This window comes from Cetorhinus maximus, chromosome 5, assembly GCF_964194155.1.
Source record: "Cetorhinus maximus chromosome 5, sCetMax3.hap1.1, whole genome shotgun sequence".
Taxonomy (NCBI): Eukaryota; Metazoa; Chordata; class Chondrichthyes; order Lamniformes; family Cetorhinidae; genus Cetorhinus; species Cetorhinus maximus.
Genome location: NC_135883.1, coordinates 158,844,453 through 158,869,143, shown reverse-complemented (window position 1 = coordinate 158,869,143; position 24,691 = coordinate 158,844,453). Strand labels below are relative to the sequence as shown.

The 24,691-nt window shown below is 44.0% G+C and overlaps 1 protein-coding gene across 1 annotated transcript in view; it reads right to left on the bottom strand.

Moving 5' to 3' along the window:
* Positions 1-5,144: 5,144 nt before the first annotated feature.
* Positions 5,145-24,691, bottom strand: part of LOC144680420 (uncharacterized) — a 31,521-nt gene continuing 11,974 nt past the window's right edge. The window contains exons 2-4 of the mRNA XM_078541386.1: positions 21,874-22,003; positions 14,306-14,480; positions 5,145-5,334 (exon numbers count right to left, since the gene is read on the bottom strand). Coding sequence (XP_078397512.1) covers positions 5,145-5,334; positions 14,306-14,480; positions 21,874-22,003 — 495 coding nt within the window. The remainder of the gene's footprint in view (positions 5,335-14,305; positions 14,481-21,873; positions 22,004-24,691) is intronic.

Below are 24,691 nucleotides of genomic sequence, written 5' to 3'. Positions count from 1 at the left end.
GGATACGGCCTGTACCCTGCCCGTTGTAAACAGCGGCTGGGACATGTTGTTTGATGTGATCCCCTGTCTTTGGCATGTCCGGCCTACATACCTAGCATCGCACTGGCACGAGAAATCATATATCACATCACTCATTTGTGTGATCGGCAGAATGACTTTTTGGCTTGATGGCAGCATCCTGCTACTCGCGAATACCACTCTTATTGCTGCTGCATAAATTATTGGGAAAACGTGCCCTTCCAGGGTAATCAGAGCACGGGGTGGATTCCATTAACATGTGTAAGGAAATTATTATATGCAGCTGTAAATTTAAATATGGCAAACGTATCATCCACATATCAGAAATGTGGGAGGGGTAGTTGATTAGGTGTCATTACATCAAAGACATGTTTCTCATAGAACCCAACAAAGATGTTCATGAAAGTTGGGCCTAGAGGGGATCGTATGGCTACACCATCTATTTGGGTATGCATGGCGTGGTTAAAACTGAAGTCAACTGCATAAGTTGCCAAGTTCTTAAGTTCAATGAATACTGATTCACATAATATCAATGCCTCTACCAAACAGAGTCCACTTGCCAACCAATCAGCACTCTCTTGTCATACAGTATAAACAGTTGTTTTCCCCTTATATTGGTATTCTTGAGGAGTGTCCTGATGAGTGCAATACGAAAAACTTTGACATGTTTCTATTTTAACAATAATCATGTTCTCTACAACAAAACAACTACAAATATTAATAGATGTCAATTTTTTTTGTAACATGAATAAGATCTGGATTCTCTATTATAGTCAAGAATATACTTGCTTCTCCTAGAACTGTCAATTTTGTGATTGATTTACCACAAAAAGTGAATTGCATTTTCTGTTCCAAAAGCAACTTTAATATAATTTTGAAACTGTATAGTTTCATATTGTCTTCTGTATCAAACTTGAAAACCCATCTCCATGCAATCTTCAGTGGAGAGGTATATTGTTGAGGAGAGATGCCCGGACTCCAGTAACATCCAGGTTGTTATAATCTTGCTTTAAACTTGTTAAAAATCTGGAGCATGGTAATAATCTCTGTTAATTCCTTTCCTTTGGGGAGAGATAGATCAGTTCTACATGCACAGTTAAATATCTGTGAGGGCTTTTTTTTTCTATCTTAAGTGAGAGTGCTCATCCGAGCAGTGCATCTGTCCCAGAATAGCCCTAAAGAGGGGCTAGGATCATAATCCACTTTATCCTGAACCAGTTTGGACCCTGTCGGAGGCGACACTATAAACACAATTGTGAGAACCCTAGCTCCCAACCTCGGGGATTCATCCTTCAATTCAGTGATTGCTTCCTGGGAAGGATCATCATGGAGTAGGATATCCAGCTGCCCCATGCATATGCAGCTGGAATTCCAGGATCAGGACGATTGGAATATACTGGGGCTGTGGCTGTGATTTCCTCACTAACTGGTGTGTCTGTCTGAGTGGGGTTTGGAGGGATATCACTGTGTTATCTTGTTGCTATGTAAGTGGGGCCTCTTCCCTGGAACACATACCCTTTAATAAAAAACACGCCTGATTTTGGATGTTCTGTTTTTGCAGCAAGAAAAGTGTCCTTTAGATGGAAAGCACGACCAACTCCAGCCAGGATCAGGCTCTGGAATGCTTGTCTCCTAGGTTCCTACAGGGAGAAGCAGCTTTAACACAATAGAGGTGGAACTGACAGAAATCCCAATTGATGAGATTCTACCATCTGTTCAAAATCTTCCTGTCACCTCTGCAATGGAAAGTGTGGAGGGAAGGATTTCCTAACCCTTCTTGGATGGAAATTTGAACAAGTGAGGAAAGGGAATGAGTCCCGGATTAACCAGGTCCCTCCCCAGAATCCTCCCTTACCTGCCCAGATTGGGAAATTTTCCAAGAAAGAAGAATTTCACAACACCCGGCCGATGATTGATCCATGAATTGTGTGTTGGACTCTGTCTATCCTGGGAGTTTATCAGTGAAATCCCATTGAGAGAGTTTTAAACCCTGTTCAGAGTGGATTTTGACAGGTAGAAGTGTCAGGCTGCACGGGGTGTGAGGTGTCACCTGGAGAATATGGAGCTCACTGCCAAGTGTCACATCTCTCAAGAAATTACTCTCTGTCTCTTCATTCTTTCCTTTTGAACCTCAATATTTTGACAGAATCATTTCACTGAAATGCGGAGAGTTTATCTAATATTTTTATTTATTCTTTCATGGGATGTGGGTGTTGCTGGCAAGGCTCAGAAATTGTTGCCCATCACTAATTGCCCTTGATCTAAGACTCTTGCTCGGCCAATTCTGAGGGCAGTAAAGAGTCAGCCACATTGCTGTGGATGTGGAGTCAGTTGTAGGCCATACAGGTAAGGGCATTATTGAAGCAGATGGATTTTTACAACAATCAATGATTTTTTCAGAGTCACTATTACTGAAATTAATATTCAATTCCAGATTTTATTAACTGAATTTAATGTTCACCAGCTGCAATGGTGGGATTTGAACACGTGCTCCTACAGCATTAACCTGGGTCTCTGTATTACTAGTTCAGTGATATTATCACGACGCCACTATCTCCTCAGAAATAGCCAATGAGTGACCCAGATTGATTTCTGAGTAAGAATCTAACGTGACACCAAAAGTTGAAATGCATCACCCTCTTTATTTCACAGTGAGAATACATTCCCAGCAGTTTGAAAAATAAAAGACAAACAAAGGCAAGAAGACAATGGCTAATTTACTCCATGAGAGAAGCCTGTGAATGGGTCACCTGTTAACAGGGGAAATATCTGAATAGATCATGTTCTCAATCACAGGTTCTGTCTGTCGATGTTCCGACTGTGAGCTCCCAGTGTGGGCGTGAGGAGATGGGAATCTGAACTTTATTCCATGTTCAGTCTCTGGATTCTAATTTTAGATTGGGATTCTTTCTCAGTTTTAAGCAGTTAAGTTCCCACTGCAGGTTCCTCACGATTCTAATGAAAATTTAAAGTGCTGGTGGTGTGCATGGGAGACGTGTGTGACCATGCTGCGGGAAACTTTTCAGTGGTGAATGCTGTTGTCAGCTGACAATGCAGCAGGTACAGGCGGGTTATAAAGGAGTCTCCTGGACAAACAGGGAGGATCTTCATCATGACAACAACTTCCCTGCCCAGCTCCATTGCTACTAACAGGAGAATTATTGAGAGCACAAAGGTGGCATGCGTGTTTTTCAAATTTAAACTTCACTTGTAAGTATTTCACATTACATTGATTTCTCTTTATTCATGTCGGCACCATCGTTATTTATTGAAACTAATTTAATCAGAAAGCTCAATGTCCTGGCACAGCTCATAATTGGCACACCTTGATGGTTACAGAAGAATTAGAGAGATACAATATTATCTCTTCCACAATAAAGGTGTTTTTTGGTTCACTCTTTACTGAATGTTTATGTTAGTGTCCAGTGTTGCACTCACCGCTCTGTGGAACATGGCTGAAGTCGCCGGCTCAGCTGGCTCTCCCTTCTATGCATTGTAAAGGAGATTGTCGGAGATCACTCTCCGCAGGGATAATTGGAATGTTGTAGGTGAACTCAAGGACTCAGCCAATCAACAATTAGAAATGGATCCACATGTCCTGACATTGTCCTTTATGTCCCTCATTTTCTGATTAAAAACTCCCTTTCCCCACCACCCCTACCCCCACCCCTACCAGAACCAGGATGCCAGGCCCCTCCTATTTCACCCCTCCCTGCCCCCAACTCCACCCTCTGTCCTCCTTGGATCTTTCTGTCATTGATTAAATATAATCCATCGCTGTGTCAAGATAGAACATCCTGGAACTATGTCAGTCACTAGGACCATCTCAATCTCAGTCTGTTCATGATTCAATTAAAGCAAGATTATAGAAAAGGCAAATTACTGCAGTGATTAATCCCTGTTCCCCAATGGAGGGCCCACTACCCATGTCCAACTGGGATTAGGCCTGTGAATGTGCAGTGCGGAGATGTAAGATTCATTTCACCATTGCTGCCCACAGAGGTGGATGGTCATAAATGAACCTGAATGATTAGCAAATAATTTGGAATTGAAGGAGGAACCTAATTATAAACAAAAAGAAAAGCAACAGCAGCAGTCAGGGCTCCTCTGTCAGGGACAGTCAGATCTGCCAGGGCTGGATCCTCATGTCTGGTTAACATGTGGGTAGAAGACCATGTGGTTTCTCCATATTTGGTTGGTTAAGTGAATGAGTAAGAATGTGGCAGACAGAATATAATTTGGGGACATGTGAAGTCAGTGAAACATGGGAAAAATATAAAAGTGGAATATTTTGCACGGGTGATTGACTGGAAAATGTTGGTATTCAGAGGGGCTTGGGTGTCTTTACACATGCAGCATAGAAAGGTAATATGCAGTTACAACAAGCAATCAGGAAAACAAATGGTATCTTAGCCTTTATTACAAAGGGAGTAAAGAGCAAATAAATCTTACTTCAGTTATTTAGGTGGGTAAAACCGTTGTTTTGCTCTCCTTACCTAAGGGATGAACTTCCTTAAAGGGACTGCAATACCTGTTTATTAGACAGATTATACACTCGAGGGATAGTGTGGGAAGGTGGAGTTAAGGTAGATAATCAGCCATGATCTTTATGGATGGTGGAACAAGATTAAAGACCCCCTGTTTTTAGTCGAATTTGGTGAGAAACAAGATCTGTCTGTCACAGGACAATGTGGAGAGACATTGAACTGGACACCTCGAAAGATCCATTGTTTGTAATGATGGAACTAAACAACTAAAGGAACCAGTGTATGAAAATAGGGAAGAACTGCTCACTTTTGATGCTCATGTGTTGGTTTAATTTTGAATAAAGATTAAATGCATCAGTGTGTGTGGGAGTCAGAATTAACTGTCACTAGAGGGCAATATTTCTAAACAGAGTCTCAGTGCTGAATGTGTCATTGGTGGAATTGTTCAAAACCACAATACCGGCACATATATGTAATCTGTCTAATGAACAGTCATTGCGTTCCCTCTAAGGTAAATATATCCTTCCTCAGGAAAGGAGACCAGAACTTTGCACAGTACTCCAGCATAAACCCAAAGTGTAAATCGTGGAAGGTTCAATCAGTTTAAGAATAGAGTTAAGCACATCTCACTGTTGATGTCTACAGAGGTGACAAAACCTTCTCAAGAGGATTGTATTTCTTTAAGAAGCCTATTTGCATGAGCCCATGTGTATTATATAAAGCAATGAAAAAACTCGGATAAATGTTTCGTTTGTCTTGTTGCAAGTCCTGCTGGAATTTATTCACGAGTTCTTCATATTGTTGCTCATCAACTTTCCTGTCAAAAGCCCTGCAACAGAATAAAGAATATATAATTTTCATTTTATTCCACTGGACAAATCCTTTCTGGAATCCAAGTCAATTGTCAGGACAATAGGAACAGGAGTTGATCACTCAGCCCACTGAGGACCCTCCACCATTCAGTTCATCCACAGCTGTAGTAACATAATAGATAAGCTAGCTGAATGGGCAGACAATTGCCAGATTGGATTTAATACAGAGGAATGACATTCAATGGCATCACCATCACTGAATCCCCCCCTATCAGCATCCTCGGTGTCACTTTTGACATGAAACAGAACTGGACTAGCCATATAAATATGGTGGCTACAAGGACAGGTCAGAGGTTAGAAATCCTGTGATGAGTAACTCACCTCCTGAATCCTCAAGGCCTGTCACCCATCGACAAGGCCCAAGTCAGGAGTGTGATGGAACACTCCACTTGCTGGATGAGTGCAGCTTCAACAACACTCAAGAGGTTTGACATCATCCTGGACAAAGCAGCCCACTTAATTGACACCACATTCACAAACTTTCACTCCCTCCATCACTGACACACACTGGCAGCAGTATGTACCATCTACAAGATGCACTGCAGGAACTCACCAAGGCTCCGCGGACAGCATCTTCCAAACCCACAACCACCACCATCTAGAAGGACAAGGACAGCAGATACCTGGGAACACCAACGCCTGGAAGTTCCCCTCCAAGCCACTCACCATCCTGCCTTGGAAATATATGGCCATTTCTTCACTATAGCTGAGTCAAAATCCTGGAGATCCCTCCCAAACAGCACTGTTGTTGTACCTACACCACATAGAGTGCAGTGGTTCAAGAAGGCATCTCACCATCACTTCCTCAAGGGTAATTAGGAATGGGCAATAAATGCAGGCCCAGCCAGCAGCACCCACACTCCATGAATGAAACAAAAACAAAGTGAACTGATGCATTTTGCATAAGGTATAGGGAGAGGCAATAGAGACGGCATGGAACAATTCTAAAGAGCGCACAGGGACAGAGGGACCTTGGGGTGCATGGATCTTTGAAGATGAGAGCACATAGTGAGAAAATGTTTCACAAACTACATAGGAACTTGGGTTTCATGGATAGAGGTGTTGAATACAAAAGCAGGGAAGTGATGCTGAACCTTTATTACGCTCTGGAGAGGCCACAAATAGATTATTGCATCCAGTGATGGTCACCACACATTAGCAGGGATGTGAGGCTCTTTGAGGGGGTGCAGAGGAGACTTACTCAAATGGTTCCCTGGGTTCGGGATTTTAGTGACAGGGTTGGGTTGGAGAAGCTGGTGTTGTTCTCCTTGGGGTAAAGGAGTTTGAGGGGTGTTTGGATACAGCTGTACAAGATTCTGACAGGGTTCAATATCGTAGAAAAGGAAAAGCTGTTCTCATGAGCTGATGGTACAAGAACTAGGGGAGACAGATAGAAGACTTTGGGCAAGAGATTCAGGGGGTATCTGAGGAAAAACCTTTTTATGCAGCGAATGGTAATGATCTGGAACTCACTGTTTATTAGAGCAGAGGAAACAGAGATGATGAATGATTTCAGAAGGAAATTGGATGGGCATTTGAGGGGAATAAATGTGCAGGGTCACTGAGTTAAAGGGAGGGTTTGGCACTGATTGGATTGCTCTATATAGCCACCATGGTCTCAATGGGCTGAATTGCCTCCTTATGTGCAGTCAGGAATTTATAGGCCAAATTTAACATGCTCCCTTCAGACAAGTTTGGTCATGGACAGGGCATTTAATTGTATGTGAGGGTGGCAGGCGGGCACCCTGCTGCCTTGCTGCCTCCACCAAAGCTAAATCCAGTGCGGGGTAGCTCGTGGGCGGCCATCCCAACCCTTCCCAACCCACCATCAATGGAGGCACTTAAGTGGACAATTCATGTCAACCTAAGAGACTCTTATCGCAGCCAAAGGCATTAACCCAGAGGCAGGAGGCCCTATCACTACTCGGGTTGCTCTCTGTGGGAGGGAGCACCTTGTTGTCGAGGGATTGGCATCAGGAAGGTGAGCAGAGCCACAGGAAGAAGCCCCTTTGCAATTTTTTCCTACACACTCAACCTCTCCCCCGTGAGTCCCTTTGCTGCGATCCTCTTGCTGCCATCGGTCACCTGTTATCCTGGGATCCAGCACTGAACCTAGGCCGCTGAGGAACAGAGCCAACAGCAGCCACTGCACCTTCTTGACCCTGACAAGCACTGAGATCTGCTGGCCTCTGATTGGCCAGCAGTTTTTGGAGAAAGAGGCCTCTGTCCCCTGGGGTCCTTGGTCCCAGGGAAGGCCTGTCATTGGCCGCCTGGAAGGCATTTAATGTAGCAGGCACTCTCTAAAGGAGGTGATGCTGGGCCCTCAACAGCTATTTAGCTGAGATCCCCATCGCCTCCATTGAAATAGCGCCTTATAAGTCTATAATCCACACCCCTACTCTATTTACTTACTTTAGCACCACCTTTGGAAAAAAAAACCCAGTCACATCTTTCCTTCTACAACTTCTGATTTGCAAACATGAATCTTGGGACAGCAATTTTTAAAAAAATGTTTCCTGAAGGAATCACAAGTTTATTCCCAGTCTATAGAGGGAGTTTTGTACTTTCAAGATATTGAGAGAATGCCCCTTGTGTGAATTCTCGTGGGATCTACGTGTTGCGACTGCAGAATGCGGTAGCTCGTGGACACATGTGTGATCCAGAGCAAACATGTCTGCAGTAAGTGCCAGAGACTCGAGGAGCTTCGGCTCAGAGTCTTTGAGCTGGAGGCCGAGCTGCAGACACTACGAGGCATCAGGGAGGGGGAAAGTTACTTGGAATCTTCATTCCAGGAGACGTTCACACTACTTAGAATAGGATCAGCTGATTTGGTCAGTGGTCAGGGACAGGAGGGTGTCGCTATGAGTGAGGCAGATTAGGGATCGAGAAGGTAGAAGTGGAGGAGCCTCAGCCCTTGCAGTTGTCCAACAGACTTGAGTTCCTGCAGTTTGTAGGGATGAAAGTGGGGTCTGCAGCATGGCTGAGCGAACTGACCATGGCACCATCGTACAGGAAGCCAGTCAAATATGGGGAGTGAATAGGAATGTAGTGGGTGTAGGGGACAATATAGTCAGAGGGATAGGCACAGTTTCCTGCAGCTGAGAGTGAAACCCAGAAGGCTGGATTGCTATCTCGTGCTAGGGTTCGGGACACCTGATCAGGGCTGGAGGGGAACTTGCAGTGGGAGGTGGAGGATCCAGTGGTTATGGTCCATGTGGGTACCTTCCTCACCTGAGCTTCCACCTCGGGCCGGGTGAGAAATATGCATTGCAGCGAGTTCCCGAGGCCTTCAGTCAAGGGCAGCAGAGTCAGATGAGAGGAGGCCACACCCATTTTTACAGCACTAGCTGCCATAAAGCAGCTAAGTTTAAAATACCCAGCCACTTTGATAAGCCAGGTGGAAGGTAAATGTTCAATGCAAGTGGGTAGGATAGGGAGTTGTTGGTCAGTGGGGAGGCAGTGTGGTGGTAGAATGGGTCTGGGGTTGGCGGGGGAATGGGAGGAGAGTTGAGGGGGTTGGGATTGGTCATGGGATGAGGAGGGCAGTAGGGGGTGTTGAGTGGGTAGTTGGTGAGGAGGGGGATATTCGGGAGGTCAGGGATGTAGTTGTGTGGGTGGTGGGAGGTTGTTGGCAGCTCGGAAGGGTATTTGTGGAGTCCAGGGTTTAGTTGGTGGGTTGGGATTGTCGTCAGGGTGCTGGAGGGGGTTGTCATGGTTTTGGGAATGGGTTGTGGTCTTAAGGTCAGGAGGGCATTCGGGCAATGGGAAGGTGGTGGGCGGTTAGAGAGTTGGGGAGTACTTTGTGAGTTGTTGGAAGGTAGTCAGGACTTTGAGGGGCTTGTTGGGGGATGGGTGAGGGTGTTGGAAGAGGCCCCTGGGTGGTCAGGCAGAGGTGGACAGTACGATAGTTATCCAGGTTTTAGATGTGATTTTAATTCTTCTAATTTTTCCTGGGTAACTAGTTTGGAACCTTCCGAAGTCTCCGATTTAAAGTGGAGTAAGGAATGGTTCCCAGTGCAGGGTAATTGCCAAAGAGAAGTTTGAGCTTCCCGGGGAATTCCCATACAGTCCTTGCATGGTGAGATCCAAGGGCACCTTATGGATACGACACCCCGGAGATCGGAAGTTATGGGCCAGTGGGTCTAAGACTAATGTTTTAAACTTAAATAAGGGCAAATATGAGGGCATGACGACAGAGCTGGCTAAAGTGAACTGGTGAAATAGGTTTAGAGATAGTTCTGTAGAGATGCAGTGGCAGATATTTCAGGAGATATTCCATAACCCTCAGCAAAGTTACATTCCAGTGAGAAAGAGAAATTCTCTGGGAGGAACACACCATCCGTGGCTAACTAAGGAAGTTAAAGGTAGCATCAAATTGAAAGAAAGAACATAGAATTCCATGAAGATCAGAAAATTGGACTTAGTATATAAAAAAAACAAAGAATGACCAAAAGAATAATAAGGAGGGAAAATTAAAATATGAGAGTAAGTTTGCTGGGAATATAAAAATATACATTAACGGTTACGACAAGTATTCAAAAAGGAATAGAATAACTAAAGTGAGTGTTTGTCCTCTAGAGAGTGAGTGTGGAATTAATAATGGAAAATGACGACCTGGCAGGTGAGTTTAGCAGATGATATTTTGCATCTGTCTTCACTATAGACGAAAAAGTAACATCCCAGGAATAATTGTGAAGCAAGAGGTGAAAGGGAGGGAGGAACTTCAAACAATTACAATCACCAGGGAAAGAGTACTGAGAAAACTATTGGAATTAAAGGCTGACAAGCCCCCAGGCCCTGATGGACTTCATCCTAGAGTCTTAGAAGAAGTAGCTGCTGAAATAGGAGATGCATTGGTTTTAGTTTTCTAAAATTCCCTAGATTCTGGATGGGTCTCATCAGATTGGAAAATAGTGAATGTAATTCCTCTTGTCCACTTTGTCAGGAAGAATAGAAAAGCAGCAGGTTGTTTAACTGGATAGAGATTGCAGAACTCTGAGGTACAGAGGGATCTGGGTGTCCTGGTAGATGAAACACAAGAAGTTAGTATGCAGATACAGCAAGTGATTAGGATGGGAAATGTTATCATTATTGCAAGGTGACTGGAATATAAAAGTAGGGATCTTTGCTACAGTTCTACAGGGCATTGGTGAGACCACATCTGGAGTACTGTGGATAGTTTTGGTCTCCTTATTTAGGAAGGGAAATAATTGCCTTAGAAGCAGTTCAGAGAAGGTTCACTCTACTGATTCCTGGGACAAGATCACTTATGAGAAAGGTTGGGCATGTTGGGCCAATTGGAATTTAGAAGAATGAGGTGATCTTATTGAAACATAGAAGATGCTGGAGAGACATGACAGAATGGATGCTGAGAGGATGTTTCCCCTTGATGAAGAGACCTGAACTGGTAAGTCTTTCTCTTTAATTTCTCTTTAATTTTTGTAAGTTCAGTCATCTAGTTAAAAGGTTGGTAAGGTAGCTGACTCAGCTGAATGTGCGACAGTAATCTGTCAATCACCTGAAACCCGATTAGGGCCTTAATAGGGGTTAATTACTATTTGAATCTTAACTAGTGGTGAGTCAAATAAGCTCTATTTAAGTGAGGGACTATCTCTAAGCATGCTCCAGTGTACTTGCACACGAACAGGAGAGAGAGCACATCCTGAGTGGGCACAGCCAGAGTGGGTATTCGGAATTTCTTCCAAAGCAGGAATTCGGTGCATAGGGGAGGAGGTGCTGTTTGCGTTTATTCCCTGCTATCCAACTTCTTAAACCTTCAGAGCATGCTGCAGCAGGAGAGGCTACAAGGGAAAGGAATCACTGGTAAGTAGAGGGTAAGGTATTTACTACTTTAATCACTTATAGTTCAAGGTCTTTTTGTGGTTTACAGTTTGTATACTCTGCAGTAACGAGGATCAGGAAAGAAGGGCCCTAGAGGAACTGAAATAAGAGGTTTAATTTCAATGGATAAGTCATGGCAGGAGCACTCAAAGCCGTGGTGTGCTCCTCCTGCTCCATGTGGGAAGCCGGGGACATTTCCAGTGCCCGGGACCAGCATGTGTGCAGGAAGTGTGTCCAGCTGCAGCTCCTGGAATATTGGGTTTCAAAGTTGGAACGGCAGCTGAGGACACTGTGGAGCATCCGCAAATCTGAGAGCATCGTGGATAGCATGTTTAGAGAGGTGGTCACAGATGAAGGGACTTGGGGAAGGAAGGGAATGGGTGACCACCAGGCAGTCCAAGAGAAACAGGCAGGTAGTTCAAGGGTCCCCTGGGGTCCCGCTCGCAAATCGGTATTCCTTTTGAGGCTGACGAGGGCGCTGGTTCCTCCAGGGAGTGCGGACAGAGCCAATCTTCTGGCACCATAAGCAGCCTGTCTGTACAGGAGGGGAGGAAGGGAGGAAGAGCTATAGCAATAGGGGATTCTATGGTCAGGGGAACAGATAGGCTCTACTGTGGCCGTCAATGTGACTCCAGGATGTTATGTTGCCTCCCTGGTGCCAGGGTCTGGGAAGTAACTGAATGGCTGCAGGGCATCCTGAAGGGAGGGGGTGATAAGGCAGAGGTCATGCTACATGTTAGTACCAATGACAGCGGTAGAAAGAGGGATGAGTTCTTGCTTCAGGAATTCAGGGAGTTAGGCAGTAGACTAAAAAGGAAGACTTCTCGGGTTGTAATGTCTGGATTACTCCCAGTGCCACATGTTAGTGACCTCAGAAATAGGAGAATAGTGCCGATGAATACGTGGCTTAAGAGTTGGTGCAGGAGGGAGGGTTTTAAATTCCTGGATCACTGGGACCGTTTCTGGGGAAGGTGGGACCTGTACAAGTGGGACAGTCTACATCTGAACCAGAGCGGGACTAACATCCTTGCAGGTGTGTTTGCTAGTGCTGTTGGGAGGAGTTTAAACTAATTCGGCAGGGGGAGTGGACACAGAATGTTAGCAGAATAGGGACACATCAAAATGCAGTAAAACAATCAAGTCAGAGGGAGTACAGCTGCAATAAGCTTCAAGGGAGTAAGGCAAGGCTGGATGGCCTCTACTTTAATGCCAGGAGTATTACAGGTAAAACGGATGAGTTAAGGGTGAGGATTGACACGGGGAATTGTGATATAGTAGCCATCACTGAGACATGGTTGAGGGAAGGGCAGGATTGGCAACTCAACATTCCAGGATATAGAATCTTCAGGCGAGACAGGGGAGGGGGTAAAAGAGGAGGAGGCGTTGTATTATTAGTAAAGGAGTCAGTTACTGCAGTAAGGAGAGATGATACCTTGGAGGGGGTATCAAATGAAGCTTTGTGGGTAGAGCTTAGGAATAAAACAGGGGCAGCCACATTATTAGGTGTTTATTATAGACCCACAGATAGTCAGCGGGAAATTGAGGAGCAAATATGTGCACAATTTGTGGAGGTGTGTAAAAACAATAACAATAGGGTAATTATATTAGGCGATTTCAACTTTCCCAACATTAATTGGGATAAACAGAGTGTTAAGGGCTTGGATGGAGTGGATTTCTTGAAACGCGTACAGGAGAACTTTTTAGATCAATATGTAGAGGGTCCAACAAGGGACGGTGCATTGCTGGACCTAATTCTGGGGAATGAAGCCGGACAGGTGGCTGAGGTGGTGGTGGGGGAGCATTTTAGTGATAGCGATCACAACCTGGTACAGTTTAAATTTGTTATGGACAAAGAAATAGACAAGTTGCAAAAAAATGTTTTGGATTGGGGGAGAGTGGATTTTAGTAAAATAAGGCAGGATCTGGCCAAGGTAGACTGGAAAAAGTTACTTATGGGGAAATCTACAGAGGAGCAGTGGGGGGTGTTCAAAAAGGAAATGGGGAGGGTACAAGCTCAACATGTTCCCTCTAGGATGATAGGAAGGAGTAACAAACCCAGAGAACCATGGATGACCAGAACAAAAACAGAATTACCTGGAAAAACTCAGCAGGTCTGGCAGCATCAGTGGAGAAGAAAAGAGTTGATGTTTCGAGTCCAATGACCCTTCAACAGAACTGTTGAACAGAACAGTTCTGTTGAACGGTCATTGGACTCGAAACGTCAACTCTTTTCTTCTCCACCGATGCTGCCAGACCTGCTGAGTTTTTCCAGGTAATTCTGTTTTTGTTTTGGATTTCCAGCATCTGTAGTAGTTTTTTGTTTTTCTCATGGATGACCAGAGATATTTAGGTTACGATGAGAAGGAAAAGAGAGGCTTTTAGCAGGTACAAGGGAAGCAAATCAGCAGAGGCAATAATGGAGTATAGACTGTGCAGGTTGGAGCTTAAGAAAGCAATTGGGAGAGCAAAGAGGGGATATGAGAAAGTTCTGGCTAGTAAAAGTAGGGAAAATCCCAAGATATTCTATAAGTATATCAATGGGAAGAGGATAACCAGGGAAAGAGTAGGGCCCAGAAGGGACCAATGGGGCAATCTATGGGTGGAGCCTGTAGGGGGTGGTGTGTGTGTGTCAGCTTCCCCTCTGACTTCTGAGCGGTCTGAATCGCTCCCACTCACTGGATTTTAGACCTTGGACTTAATTGGGGGTTGTGACAAATTGCAGCAGACAACTGGTTTTGGTGCAAGAAAAAAAAAACTGATGTTTTATTTTGGCTGAGGCACTGATGAAAAGATGTGAAAGGGGTCTATCAAAAATACACAACATGGTGGATGTGAGAATGTCAGAAAAACAGGAGCCAACTCCATATGAACCTGACTAATGTGAATGGGGATGTCTCGCTGTGTTCTCAGAAGAAGGAACTGCAGATTGTGAGATATGAATCACTCCATTATACAATAAATATTGACCAATGTTCCCATGTACCCGGATGAGCCCAATAATCACAGTCCGACTCCCGGTTGAGTGATGTTGAGACAAGGGCTGACGTAAAGAAATGTCAAACACAATATATCAGCAACTAAATTCACCTGAGATAGTACGAACTAGTAGGCTGTCTTCCTGTTTTGACCGTTTGATCCGTTGGTTTCGGTGGACTGATGACTTCAGGAATTATTGTAACATATACCCTGAATGTCTGTTCTACTTTGCCACTTGCCAAGTGTCCAATAACTCCCCAAGGTGCAGAGACGGGAACAACTGTACCTGTAGACAAAGAAACACATTGTTTCAGCATTGCTCATGGTGAATCAGAAATTACAGGTGAGTGGACAGGGTGACTTTGCTTTTCTTTTATTCATTCACGGGATGTGGCCTTCACTGGCTGGGCCAGCATTTACTACCCATCCCTAATTGCCCTTGAGAAGATATTGGCGAGCTGCATTCTTTAACCGCTGCAGTCCGTGTGGTGTCGGTAGACCCACAGCGCTGTTAGGAAGGTAGTTCCAGGATTTTGACCAGTGACAGTGAAGGAATGATGATATATTTCCAAGTCAGGATGGTGAGTGACTTGGAGGGGAACTTCCAGTTGGTGGCATTGCCATCAATCTGCTGCTCTTGTCCTTCTAGATGGTAGCGGTCATGGGTTTGAAAGGTGAAAGCTGAGATGATTTAACTGAGATATGGAAAACACTGATCTGGGCATTGAATTATGGACACACAGAATGATGCAGGCTGCTCCTGTCTTGTTTGGTGGACTTATCACACTAACTAACCTGACCTCCTCTCTTCCCATAGACACACAAAAATATTTCCCATTATCTCAACAATTGTCTTTTCAATTTTACTATTAAATTTGCTTAACTACAAGTTCAGGCAGTGCTCTCCAGATCACAGCGACTCATTGTTTAAATAAATGTTGCATCTGGTTCTGTTGCCAATTATCTTAATTCTATGTCCTCCGGTTATCGACTGCACTGCCAATGGAAACAGTTTATCCTTATTTACTCTGTCAAATCCATTCCTGGTTCTGCACACCTTGGATCTCTCAAATCTCCTGGCAAATTTCTCTGCTCTGAGGAAATGACCTCCGACCTCTCCAGTCTCTCCATGTAACTGAGACCCATCCACACTCCTATCATTCTAGTAAATCTCTTCTGCACCCTCTCCAAGGCCTTGATCTCCTTCCTATTGTAAAGAAACAAAGATGTGCCTGGAGGAGGTGTGATTGACAGAATCTGAACAGCTCCCACCTGAAAACAAAAAGAGCAAAACAAGAGAGAAAAAAGGAAACCAGCAAAGAGAAAGGAAAGGAAATGGAGGCAGAGGTTCTGATGAGAGTCATTGGAACACGGCAGGAAACTGTGGACAGCAAGATCAGCATGGAAGCAAGATGGAGAATTAAAATGACAGGTTACCAGAGGCTTGAAGACTGAAGGGATGTGTTTTGGAAAGCAATCGCCTTATCTTACTCACATTCATACATACAAATTAGGAGCAGGAGTAAATCATTTGGCTGCTCGAGCCTGCTCCACCATTCAGTAAGATCATGGCTGACCTGATTTTGGCCTCAACTGCACATTCCTTCCTACTCCCTGCACACTTTGACTCCCTTGTTAGTAAAGAATTTGTCTATTTCTACCTTAGAATAATCTAATCACCTGCATCTAGTGTTTTAAACCTAAATAAAGGTAACTATAAGATTATGAAGTCAGAGTTAGCCAAGGTGAACTGGGAAACTAGGTTAAAACGTAGTACAGTAAAGTTGCAGTGACAAATTCTTAACAAGATATTTAAAGGATAGCCTTACATTCAAAGAAAAACTGTACAAATCTGCAATGATTAGCTGTCGGTCAGAGGATTGGACAGATTTTAAGAGCCAGCAAACAATGAATTTAAAGTGAATGAAGTGGCAGAAAGCAGAGTATGAAAGAAAGTTAGCTAATTATCGATAAATAGATAGTAAAAGTTTCTACACATATTTGAATAGCAAAAGAATAACCAAAGCTAACGAGTGATTCTGGGGAATTGGTAACAGAAAACAAAGAAATGGTGGAGGCGTTGAACAGGTATTTTGTCTCTATTTTCACAGTGGAGGACTTGGATAACTTCCCAAAGAGTCTTGAAAATCAAGAGATGATCGGGAGGGGAGAACATAATACAATCACCATCACCTGGAAAAGGTGCTAGGAAAACTATCTGACCTGAAATCAAAACAGAGAATGCTGTAAATACTCAGCAGGTCTGGCAGTATCTGTGGAGAGGGAAACAGAGTTAATGTTTTGAGTCTGTATGATTCTCTCAGAGCTGAATCATACGGACTTGAAACATTAACTCTGTTTCTCTCTCCACAGATACTGCCAGACCTGATGCATTTTTCCAGCATTCTCTGTTTTTAGTTCAGATTTCCAGCATCCACAATATTTTACTTTTAAACTATTAGACTATGATGATAGGAGTACATTTTTATATTTCTGTGTTAATGTGTATATTCTGTGTGGGCAAGGGTAATTTGTGTCTGTCTGTGTCCAGGGTTAATCAAAGTGAGGTTAGTGGAGTCAGATTCTCTGTAGAGTGTAAGGCACAAAAGGCTAAGGGTGTTAACTTCTTGTATTTCGTAATGAGACCTTGTAGTGAGTGTTAACCTTCTCCCCCATCCAGGCAGGGCAGCTGTCGCTTTCGTGGCCACTCCCGCTCGCCCAGGCTGAGCCCGCCCGACGAGAGCCAAATCCTGGCCTTAGATTCTGAAATAATCCAGCAGATTGGAAAACAACTCAAGTAACACATTTATTCAAGCAAGGAGGGAGACAGAAAGCAGGAAACTACAGGCCAGTTAGCCTAACATCTGTCATAGGGAAAGTGCTCAAATCTATTATTAAGGATGTTGATCACGCAGTGCCAACATGGCTTTGTGCAAGCAAAATTGTTTTTAATGAATCTGTTTCAATTTTTTGATGAAGTAACATTCAAGGTGGATAAAGGGGAACCTGTGGATGTGATGTACTTGGATTTCCAAAAAGCATTTGATAAGATACCACATCAAATGTAACTACACAATATAAGAGCACATGCTGTAGGGTGTAAGTTATTAGTGTGGATAAAAGATTGGATGGCTAACAGGAAGCAGAGGGTAGGATAAATGGTTCTTTATCAGGTTGGCAAGCTGTAACTAGTGGAGTACCAGAGGTTTCAGTGCTGGGGCCTCAACTGTTTACAATCTACATCAATGACTTGCTTGAAATAAATGAATGCGAACCCAGTTCCTTCATTGTCTATGGGTCAAAATCCGGGAACTCCCTCCCTAACAGTACTGTGGGTGTACCTACACCACAGGGACTGTAGCAGTTTAAAAAGGCAGCTCACCACTACCTTCTCAAAGACAATTAGGGATGTACAATAAATGCGGACATTGCTGGCAATGCCCACATCCTGTAAATTAAAAAGAAAACAAATGTATAGTAACTAAATTTACTGATGACACCAAGCTATGTAAGAAAGTAAGTTGTCAAGAGGAGGTTGTAAGTCTGCAAAGAGATATAGACAGATTAAGTGAGCAGGAAAAGTTTGGCAGATTGAGGGTAACAAGGGTAAATGTGAGCTTGTTCACTTTGGCAGGAAGAATAGAAACACAGTATAGTATTTAAATGGAGAGAGATTGCAGAATCTAGTCGTACAGAGGGATCTAGGCAACCTCAAAGCTGAATCACATAAGGTTAGTGTGCAGGTACAGCAAGTGATTAGAAAGGCAAATGGAATGTTGGTGTTTATTGCAAGAGGAATGGAATATAAAAGTCAGAAAGTTTACTACAGCTGTACTGGGCCTTGGTGAGACCATGTCTAGCGCACTGGGCAGTTTTGATCTCCTTATTTTTAAAAAATGTATAATTTTTTTGCAAGCAGTTCAGAGAAGGTTCAGAGAAGGTTCACTGATCTCATTCTCGAATGAAGGAGTTGCCTTATGAAGACAGGCTGAACAGGTTAGTCCTATATCCAGTGGAATTTAGAAGAATGAGAGTTGATCTTATTGAAACATACAAGATCCTGAGCGGACATGATAGGTGGATCCCCAGAGAATGTTTCCTGTTTTGGGGAGACTAAAACTGAGGGACAGTTTAAAAATAAGGGGTCTCCCTTTGAAGGTAGAGATGAGGAGAAACTGTTTCTCCCAAAGGATCGTTGGTGTGTGGAATCCTCTTCCCCAGAAAGTAGTGGAGGGTGGGTCTTTGAATTGATTTAAGGCAGGATCAGAAGATTTCTGTTAGTCAAGGGTTATGGAGGGGCAGACAGGAAAGTGGAACTGAGACCACAACCAGATCGGCCATGATCTTATTGAATGGTGGAGCAGGCTCAAAGTGCCAAACTCCTCCCCTATTCCTGCTCCTATGTTCCTATTGGATGTCCTGTTAGAATCCTCTTTATTTTTTTCTGTATTTCCCAAAATTTATATCGATTTGCAAATGTTGGTATTCTGCGTTGTGTACCCAATTCCAAATCATTAATATTTATTAAAGTGTAATATTCCTGGACTCCAAAAGTGTAATAGCCCCTGACCCCTGAAGAACACCACTGAAAACTTCCTTCCAGTCTGAAAAACAACTGTCCACCACTACTCTGTGTGTTCTGTCACTTAGCCAATTCTGTATCTACGCTGCCAACCCCCTTAATCCCATGGGCTTTAATTTGCTAACAGTCTATTATATAGTAATTTGTCAAACATCTTTTGAAAGTGTGTATACATCATATCAACTGTAACCTCATCCACCTTTAACCATTAAATATCACAATGAAGCTAGTCAAACACGATTTATCTGTAACAAGACAGAATTTCCTGCCACTGAGCCTCAGTCTGGACCCAGCATTCCAGCAGCATCCAGTAACCTGAGAGAGATGCAATGTATCAGCTTCCACAAGGGTACATGTCGACTCCAGTAGTGGGATTCATGCCTGGCATATGGAGCCTTTATTATACTAGGAAAATTCAGCAGCCACTGCTGGAGTTGGAACATGAGTTTGGAATCCCACTCCCACCACATGTGGGAAACTGTCAGATTCTGGGAGTATAAAAGAAGCAGCCCAAGTGGGATTTCTGCCCACTAGTAACATGTGAACGAGTATCCCTCAGAGATTGACAATGGTGGAGCTCTTTGGTCAGTGTGTCTGTCTATACACCAAGGGCGGAATCATTCCAGATTTGCCCTCAGTTCAGTAGCGGACGAATAAAATGAGGGTTTACCTGCCGGCCGCGATGGCAGGTTTTCACCCCGTATCGTCCCACGCCCAACGCATTACTAATGCATTTCTGGGAAACACACCGTTTCCATGGCGGGCAGGCTCTCATTCACCTGCAACGCCATCACCTTGCTGCTTCATCACACCAGGCACCACATTTAAAATACAGCCGCACTCAGTGCTTCCAGCTCAGGACTGCAGCAAAGAAGACAGGACACCTAAAGGCAAAAAGACTGCAGTACCGAGTGCCTTTTGGACACTGTGGAGGCCCACAGTGATGTCCTCTACCCCTGCTCTGGACGCAGGAGGGGCAGCTACATTAGCACTCCGGCCTGGTGGGCAATGGCAGTGGCGATCAGTGCCCTTGCTGCACGTAAGAGTTGGCCATCGAATGCAGATGGAGGATGAATGAACTCATCAATGCAGCCAGGGTATGGCAACCAGCCCATCTCTCTAAACTCATACCCTCAGGCCCATCACACATTCACTGGCACCTCACTCACTGCCAGCTCAAGGAACATCACCCATTCTCACACACAGACCCTCATATGTCCATCTGGGCTCATCTCTTCTGGAAACTGCCTCCTCAGCCCTCACCATCTTGAGGCCACTTGCACAGATCAACGTGTGCCCTCTCACACACCCTGCAATACCTTCCTTCTCCAGTGCAGCTCTCATCCTGCAGCCTCTTCCCTTGCCTGAGGCCACTTCTCCCCCTTCCTCAAGCAAGCCCTAGCCCTGCAGCCATTGAAAAGCCACCAACATTTGGCTGATCTTGTAGATCGAGACCTACCCATGATCCCCACTAAAAGGGCTGCGGTTGCGGCCTTGTTGTCTTCGATTGAGCCTGCCGCACCGTGCCCCTCACCGTGATGTTGCCTGCGGGCCTGCAAACCTCCAAATCTTCTTGCTTAAACTCTGTTTCAACTGCGCCCAATTGCTCACTGCCTGCTAGCTGGGTTCCCGCTCTCTCCCTTCTGCTAGCTGGTTTCTCTATCAGCTTTCAAAACTGCAACCCTTCTGCTAGCTGATTTCTCCCCCTCCCCTTCATAACTGACTGCCCAGTTATACTGTCTTTCGAATTTCTTATCTCATCCAAATCAAGGTTAGTTCTTTGTTTGACTTTGGTGGGCTTTCCCTGGTGACTGTTGTATCTTTGTTTTTAATGGGCTCGCATGATGCTTATCATTGTCTTCCTGCCTTGTAACTAGTTTTGAACTGAAAGCCATTGTATGGGTGGAGTATTGATGGGTTCGCATAATTGAATTGATTGTGCCTTCCTGCCTTAGAAACCAGCCCGCAGGCAACATCACAGCGAGGGCCATGGGGTGGCAGGCTCAACTGAAGACAACAAGGCCGCAACCACAGCCCTCCACGAAGACCGACCACCCACAACCGCACCCTCCACCCAACTGAAGAACCTTCGCAGATTCCACAGACCAGGACCATGTGGGGACGGCAGACCCCAGAGGACACAAAGAGCGTACGCCAAAACTGCAACTGGCTTACCTGGCTGGATTTTGAACTGTCAAGGAACTCTGGGTTGGTGAGCATGATCCCTGACCTCTCCTGGTTCAATTTAGTTAGGTTTTGGGGGTGGGGCAAGGGTAAGGGGATTAGTAGCATGATTTTCCCTTGTTATGCCATGTGTTACCCATTCTTAACTAAGTATACTTTGTAAGTCTGTATAATCTCAGCTTAATCCAAATGTTATAAGTTCATTTGTGACTTAAATAAACCCAGTTTTTTTTTTCTTGCACCAAAACCAGTTGTCTGCTGCACTTTGTCACACCCCCCAAATAAGTCCAAGGTCTAGAACCCAGGGAGTGGGAGAGATTCGAACCGCTCAGAATTCAGAGGTGATACTGACTCACACCACCACCCCCTACAAAGGGAAGAATGCATAATCTGTCTCCTCTCGTTGTCTGGTTTCAGTTAAAAGTCCAAAAGCCATATCCTTGTTGATGATATGAAAAATGTAGGAATTTTGAGAACCCTTCAAGTGCTGCCCGAAGCAAGGAAGGCAAACAAACCTTTAAGTCCAGACATCGTGGAGCCTGCCAGGTGCACATTGCTTATGTGCTGTTGTGAAACACTTCAGCGTGTTTTCCAGCCAACATGGGCTGACGATCCAGCGGTGGAGGATGATGCCGGCCGGCTGGGCTTATAAACATCTGCTTATCTATCTCAATGAGGTTCCCGATGTCCAATGGCAGGGAACACGGCCCGCCATGGGCGGGCTGAGCGGACAATCGCAAACGGGTTTCACGTGGTTGTGAAGCCGGTCACGCCATATTGTCCGGTCTCGCCACCGAACACGCCCGATACCAGCGGGCATGGAAAATCCCAGCCAAAGTTTCAAACAAGACACATCAAAGATTGAAGGGTTATTTTCCAGTCTATTGTTACCTTGATGGAACATTTGATGTACCTGCAGCATTAGAGAAATGTGAATAATTGAAAAGTCTCTCCAGGCCGGTCTCTATTGCACGATTTATATCCATTCCATGAACCGTTGTTTCAAGCCATTGGGGATGTAGGAATTTTTTCTCTTCATAATTCTAAGACAAAAAGAGCAGAATGTATTATCTTATGACACAACTGAACTACCCCTGTAAAGCACCAGTGTTGACTGGACATCCAGGTTTCCCAGGTGCATTAGTAGCATTCATGTCCTGGATGGGCTGGGATTGAAAGAGAGTTAGGAGGTTTGATGGAATTCTTGGCATTAACACTTCCTGGTTCATTTTCCTTTCTCGTTCAGTCTTATAATTGTGGCGTTGTCCTGCACTATTGGCCTTGCTCCTCCCCTTGGGTTTTCAATAAAAATCAGAGTGTTATTGACAGCCTTCCACACTGAGTCACTTCCCTCTGAGTGTTCTCAGGGTCAGAGAGAGAAGCCATGAGCACGAGTGCTCCTCCTGTCTCTGGGCCCCTTAATCCCAATCCCACCTACACCCCACGAGCTTCCCCCCAAACAACACTCTCCCCAGTCAATCATGCAGGTCATTTATCCCCATTCAACATTCACCAATTCATTCACCAAACAATCACAGAAAGTTCCCAGTAAAATGATAACTCCCATTATTTGCAGCCAGATGCCAACATCGACTGATACTTATGCAGAATGGGTCATTAATATTAAGAGCTACAATGATACAATGCAGTGTAAGTTTGTGCCCACCCGAAAGGTGATCCCACCACGACCATTAAACAGACCAGAGAGTACAAATTTTCATGTAACAGCATCATGCAATATATCCCATTATTTATTTATAACACTGCGGACGATAACACTGATTTTGTTCAGTGCTTCAGACCTCATTAACATATTCTGCACTTTGGGTCCTATGGAAGCAGTGACAGTAAATTAATATTTAGAGGAAAGATTCAAAACTTGTAACCCAGATAAAGTCCACAAGATCTTTCCTTTAACCTGCCTTCGGTTATTCAATGTAATTATATAATTATTTCACACAAGAGGTGTAACTGGATTCTACTTTACCAGTGATCTCACAGGCTCGAAATGTCAAATAACTCCTGAGCAACAAAGTGGAATGATTGAACAACATCAGTCTTCACCGTCAGTGATAAGCATTGGTGCCCTAACGTGTCTCTTTGTAACACAACTTTTAAGAGGCCAGGGGACAAAGACTGAATGGTTCACATTTGTATTGGGTTTCTTGATCATCAAGTCTGAAGACTCTTCTGATTGCTGCTTCTTATTCCTCTTTATTTTTAATATCTGGTATGTGACACAACTTTATCACAATATTTCAATGCCTCCTGGAAGTCAAAAAAACATAGGAAAGAGTGAGTTAATAGGTCAGTAGACAGAGTGGAAAAGAACCTTGAGAATCATGTAGATGTAAAACAAGTTAATGATTCACAATGAGCTCATTGTCCACTTGTGTCCTCGTAATTTCACCCCACAAAACCTGCTCACAGTGAAGAACCATTAGCAACAAAATAAACAGATCTCCAGCAATTATTCAACACTCTGAACCGAAGATAATTATCAATGACAAACGTCATCGAGACTAGCTCATCTGAACTGTCCAGAATGACACAAACATACTGTTAGGTGCAGAAGTGAGCCATTTGGCCCATTGAGCCTGCTCTGCCATTTAATGACATGCCCTAAAATATAACAGTGACTACAATGAAAACACATTTAATTGGCAATAAGGAGATTTGAGACATTGTGCAAGGTGCTGTGTAAATGCAGCTTTTGTCTTTCTTTCATTACACCTGCATGCAGTAGGAAGAGAACTGGAGCAGTAGTGATATTGGAGGTCCAATGTTGATTCTCTAAGGATAATTAATCACAGAGCAATCAATTGGTGTCAGGAAAGTGGCTACCAAAAAAATTACTACATTTACAAAGCAATTCAACTCTGTAACTAATACAACCTTACCATTCTGACTTTGCTGGCATCAAATTGCAGCACACCTTAAATGACATCTACCACTTTGATGCTAATGAAACTATCCAAGGATTCGTCAGTCAGACAAATGAACATAAGAGCTTATGATTTAGGCACAGCAGTAGGCCACTCAGCCCCTCAAAACTGTCCCATCATTCAATAAGTTCACGGCTGATCTGAATGTAACTTCAGCTCCACATTCTTGCCTACCCCTAATAACCTTTCACCCCTTGGTCGATCTATCTAGCTCTGCCTTAAAAATATTCAAAGACTTTGCTTCCACTGCCTTCTGAGGAAGAAAGTTCCAAAGACACAACCCTCAGAGAAAAATAATTCTCCTCATCTCTGTCTTAAATGAGTGACCCCTTATTTTTAAACACTGACACCTAGTTCCAGATTCTACACAAGAGGAAACATCCTCCCCACATCAACCCTGTCTGTGCCATTCAGGATCTTAAAGGTTTCAATAAATTTGCTCCTTCCTCATGTAAATCCCAGTGGATACAAGCCTAGCCTGTCCAGCCCTTCCTCATAAGACAAGCTGCCCATTCCTGGCATTAGTATAGTAAATGTTCTCTGAACTGCTTGTAATGCATTTACATCTTTTATTTTTATTCAAGGAGACCTTGAAATAATATTGTACACAGTACTCAAGATGTGGTCTCACCAATGCCCTGTACAACTGAATCATAACCTCCCTACTTTTGTTATCAACTGCCTTCACAACAAATGATAACATTCGGTTACGTTTCCAAATTACCTGCTCTACCTGAAAACTAAACTTTATCGATTCATGTGCTAGAACACCCAAATCCCTCTGAA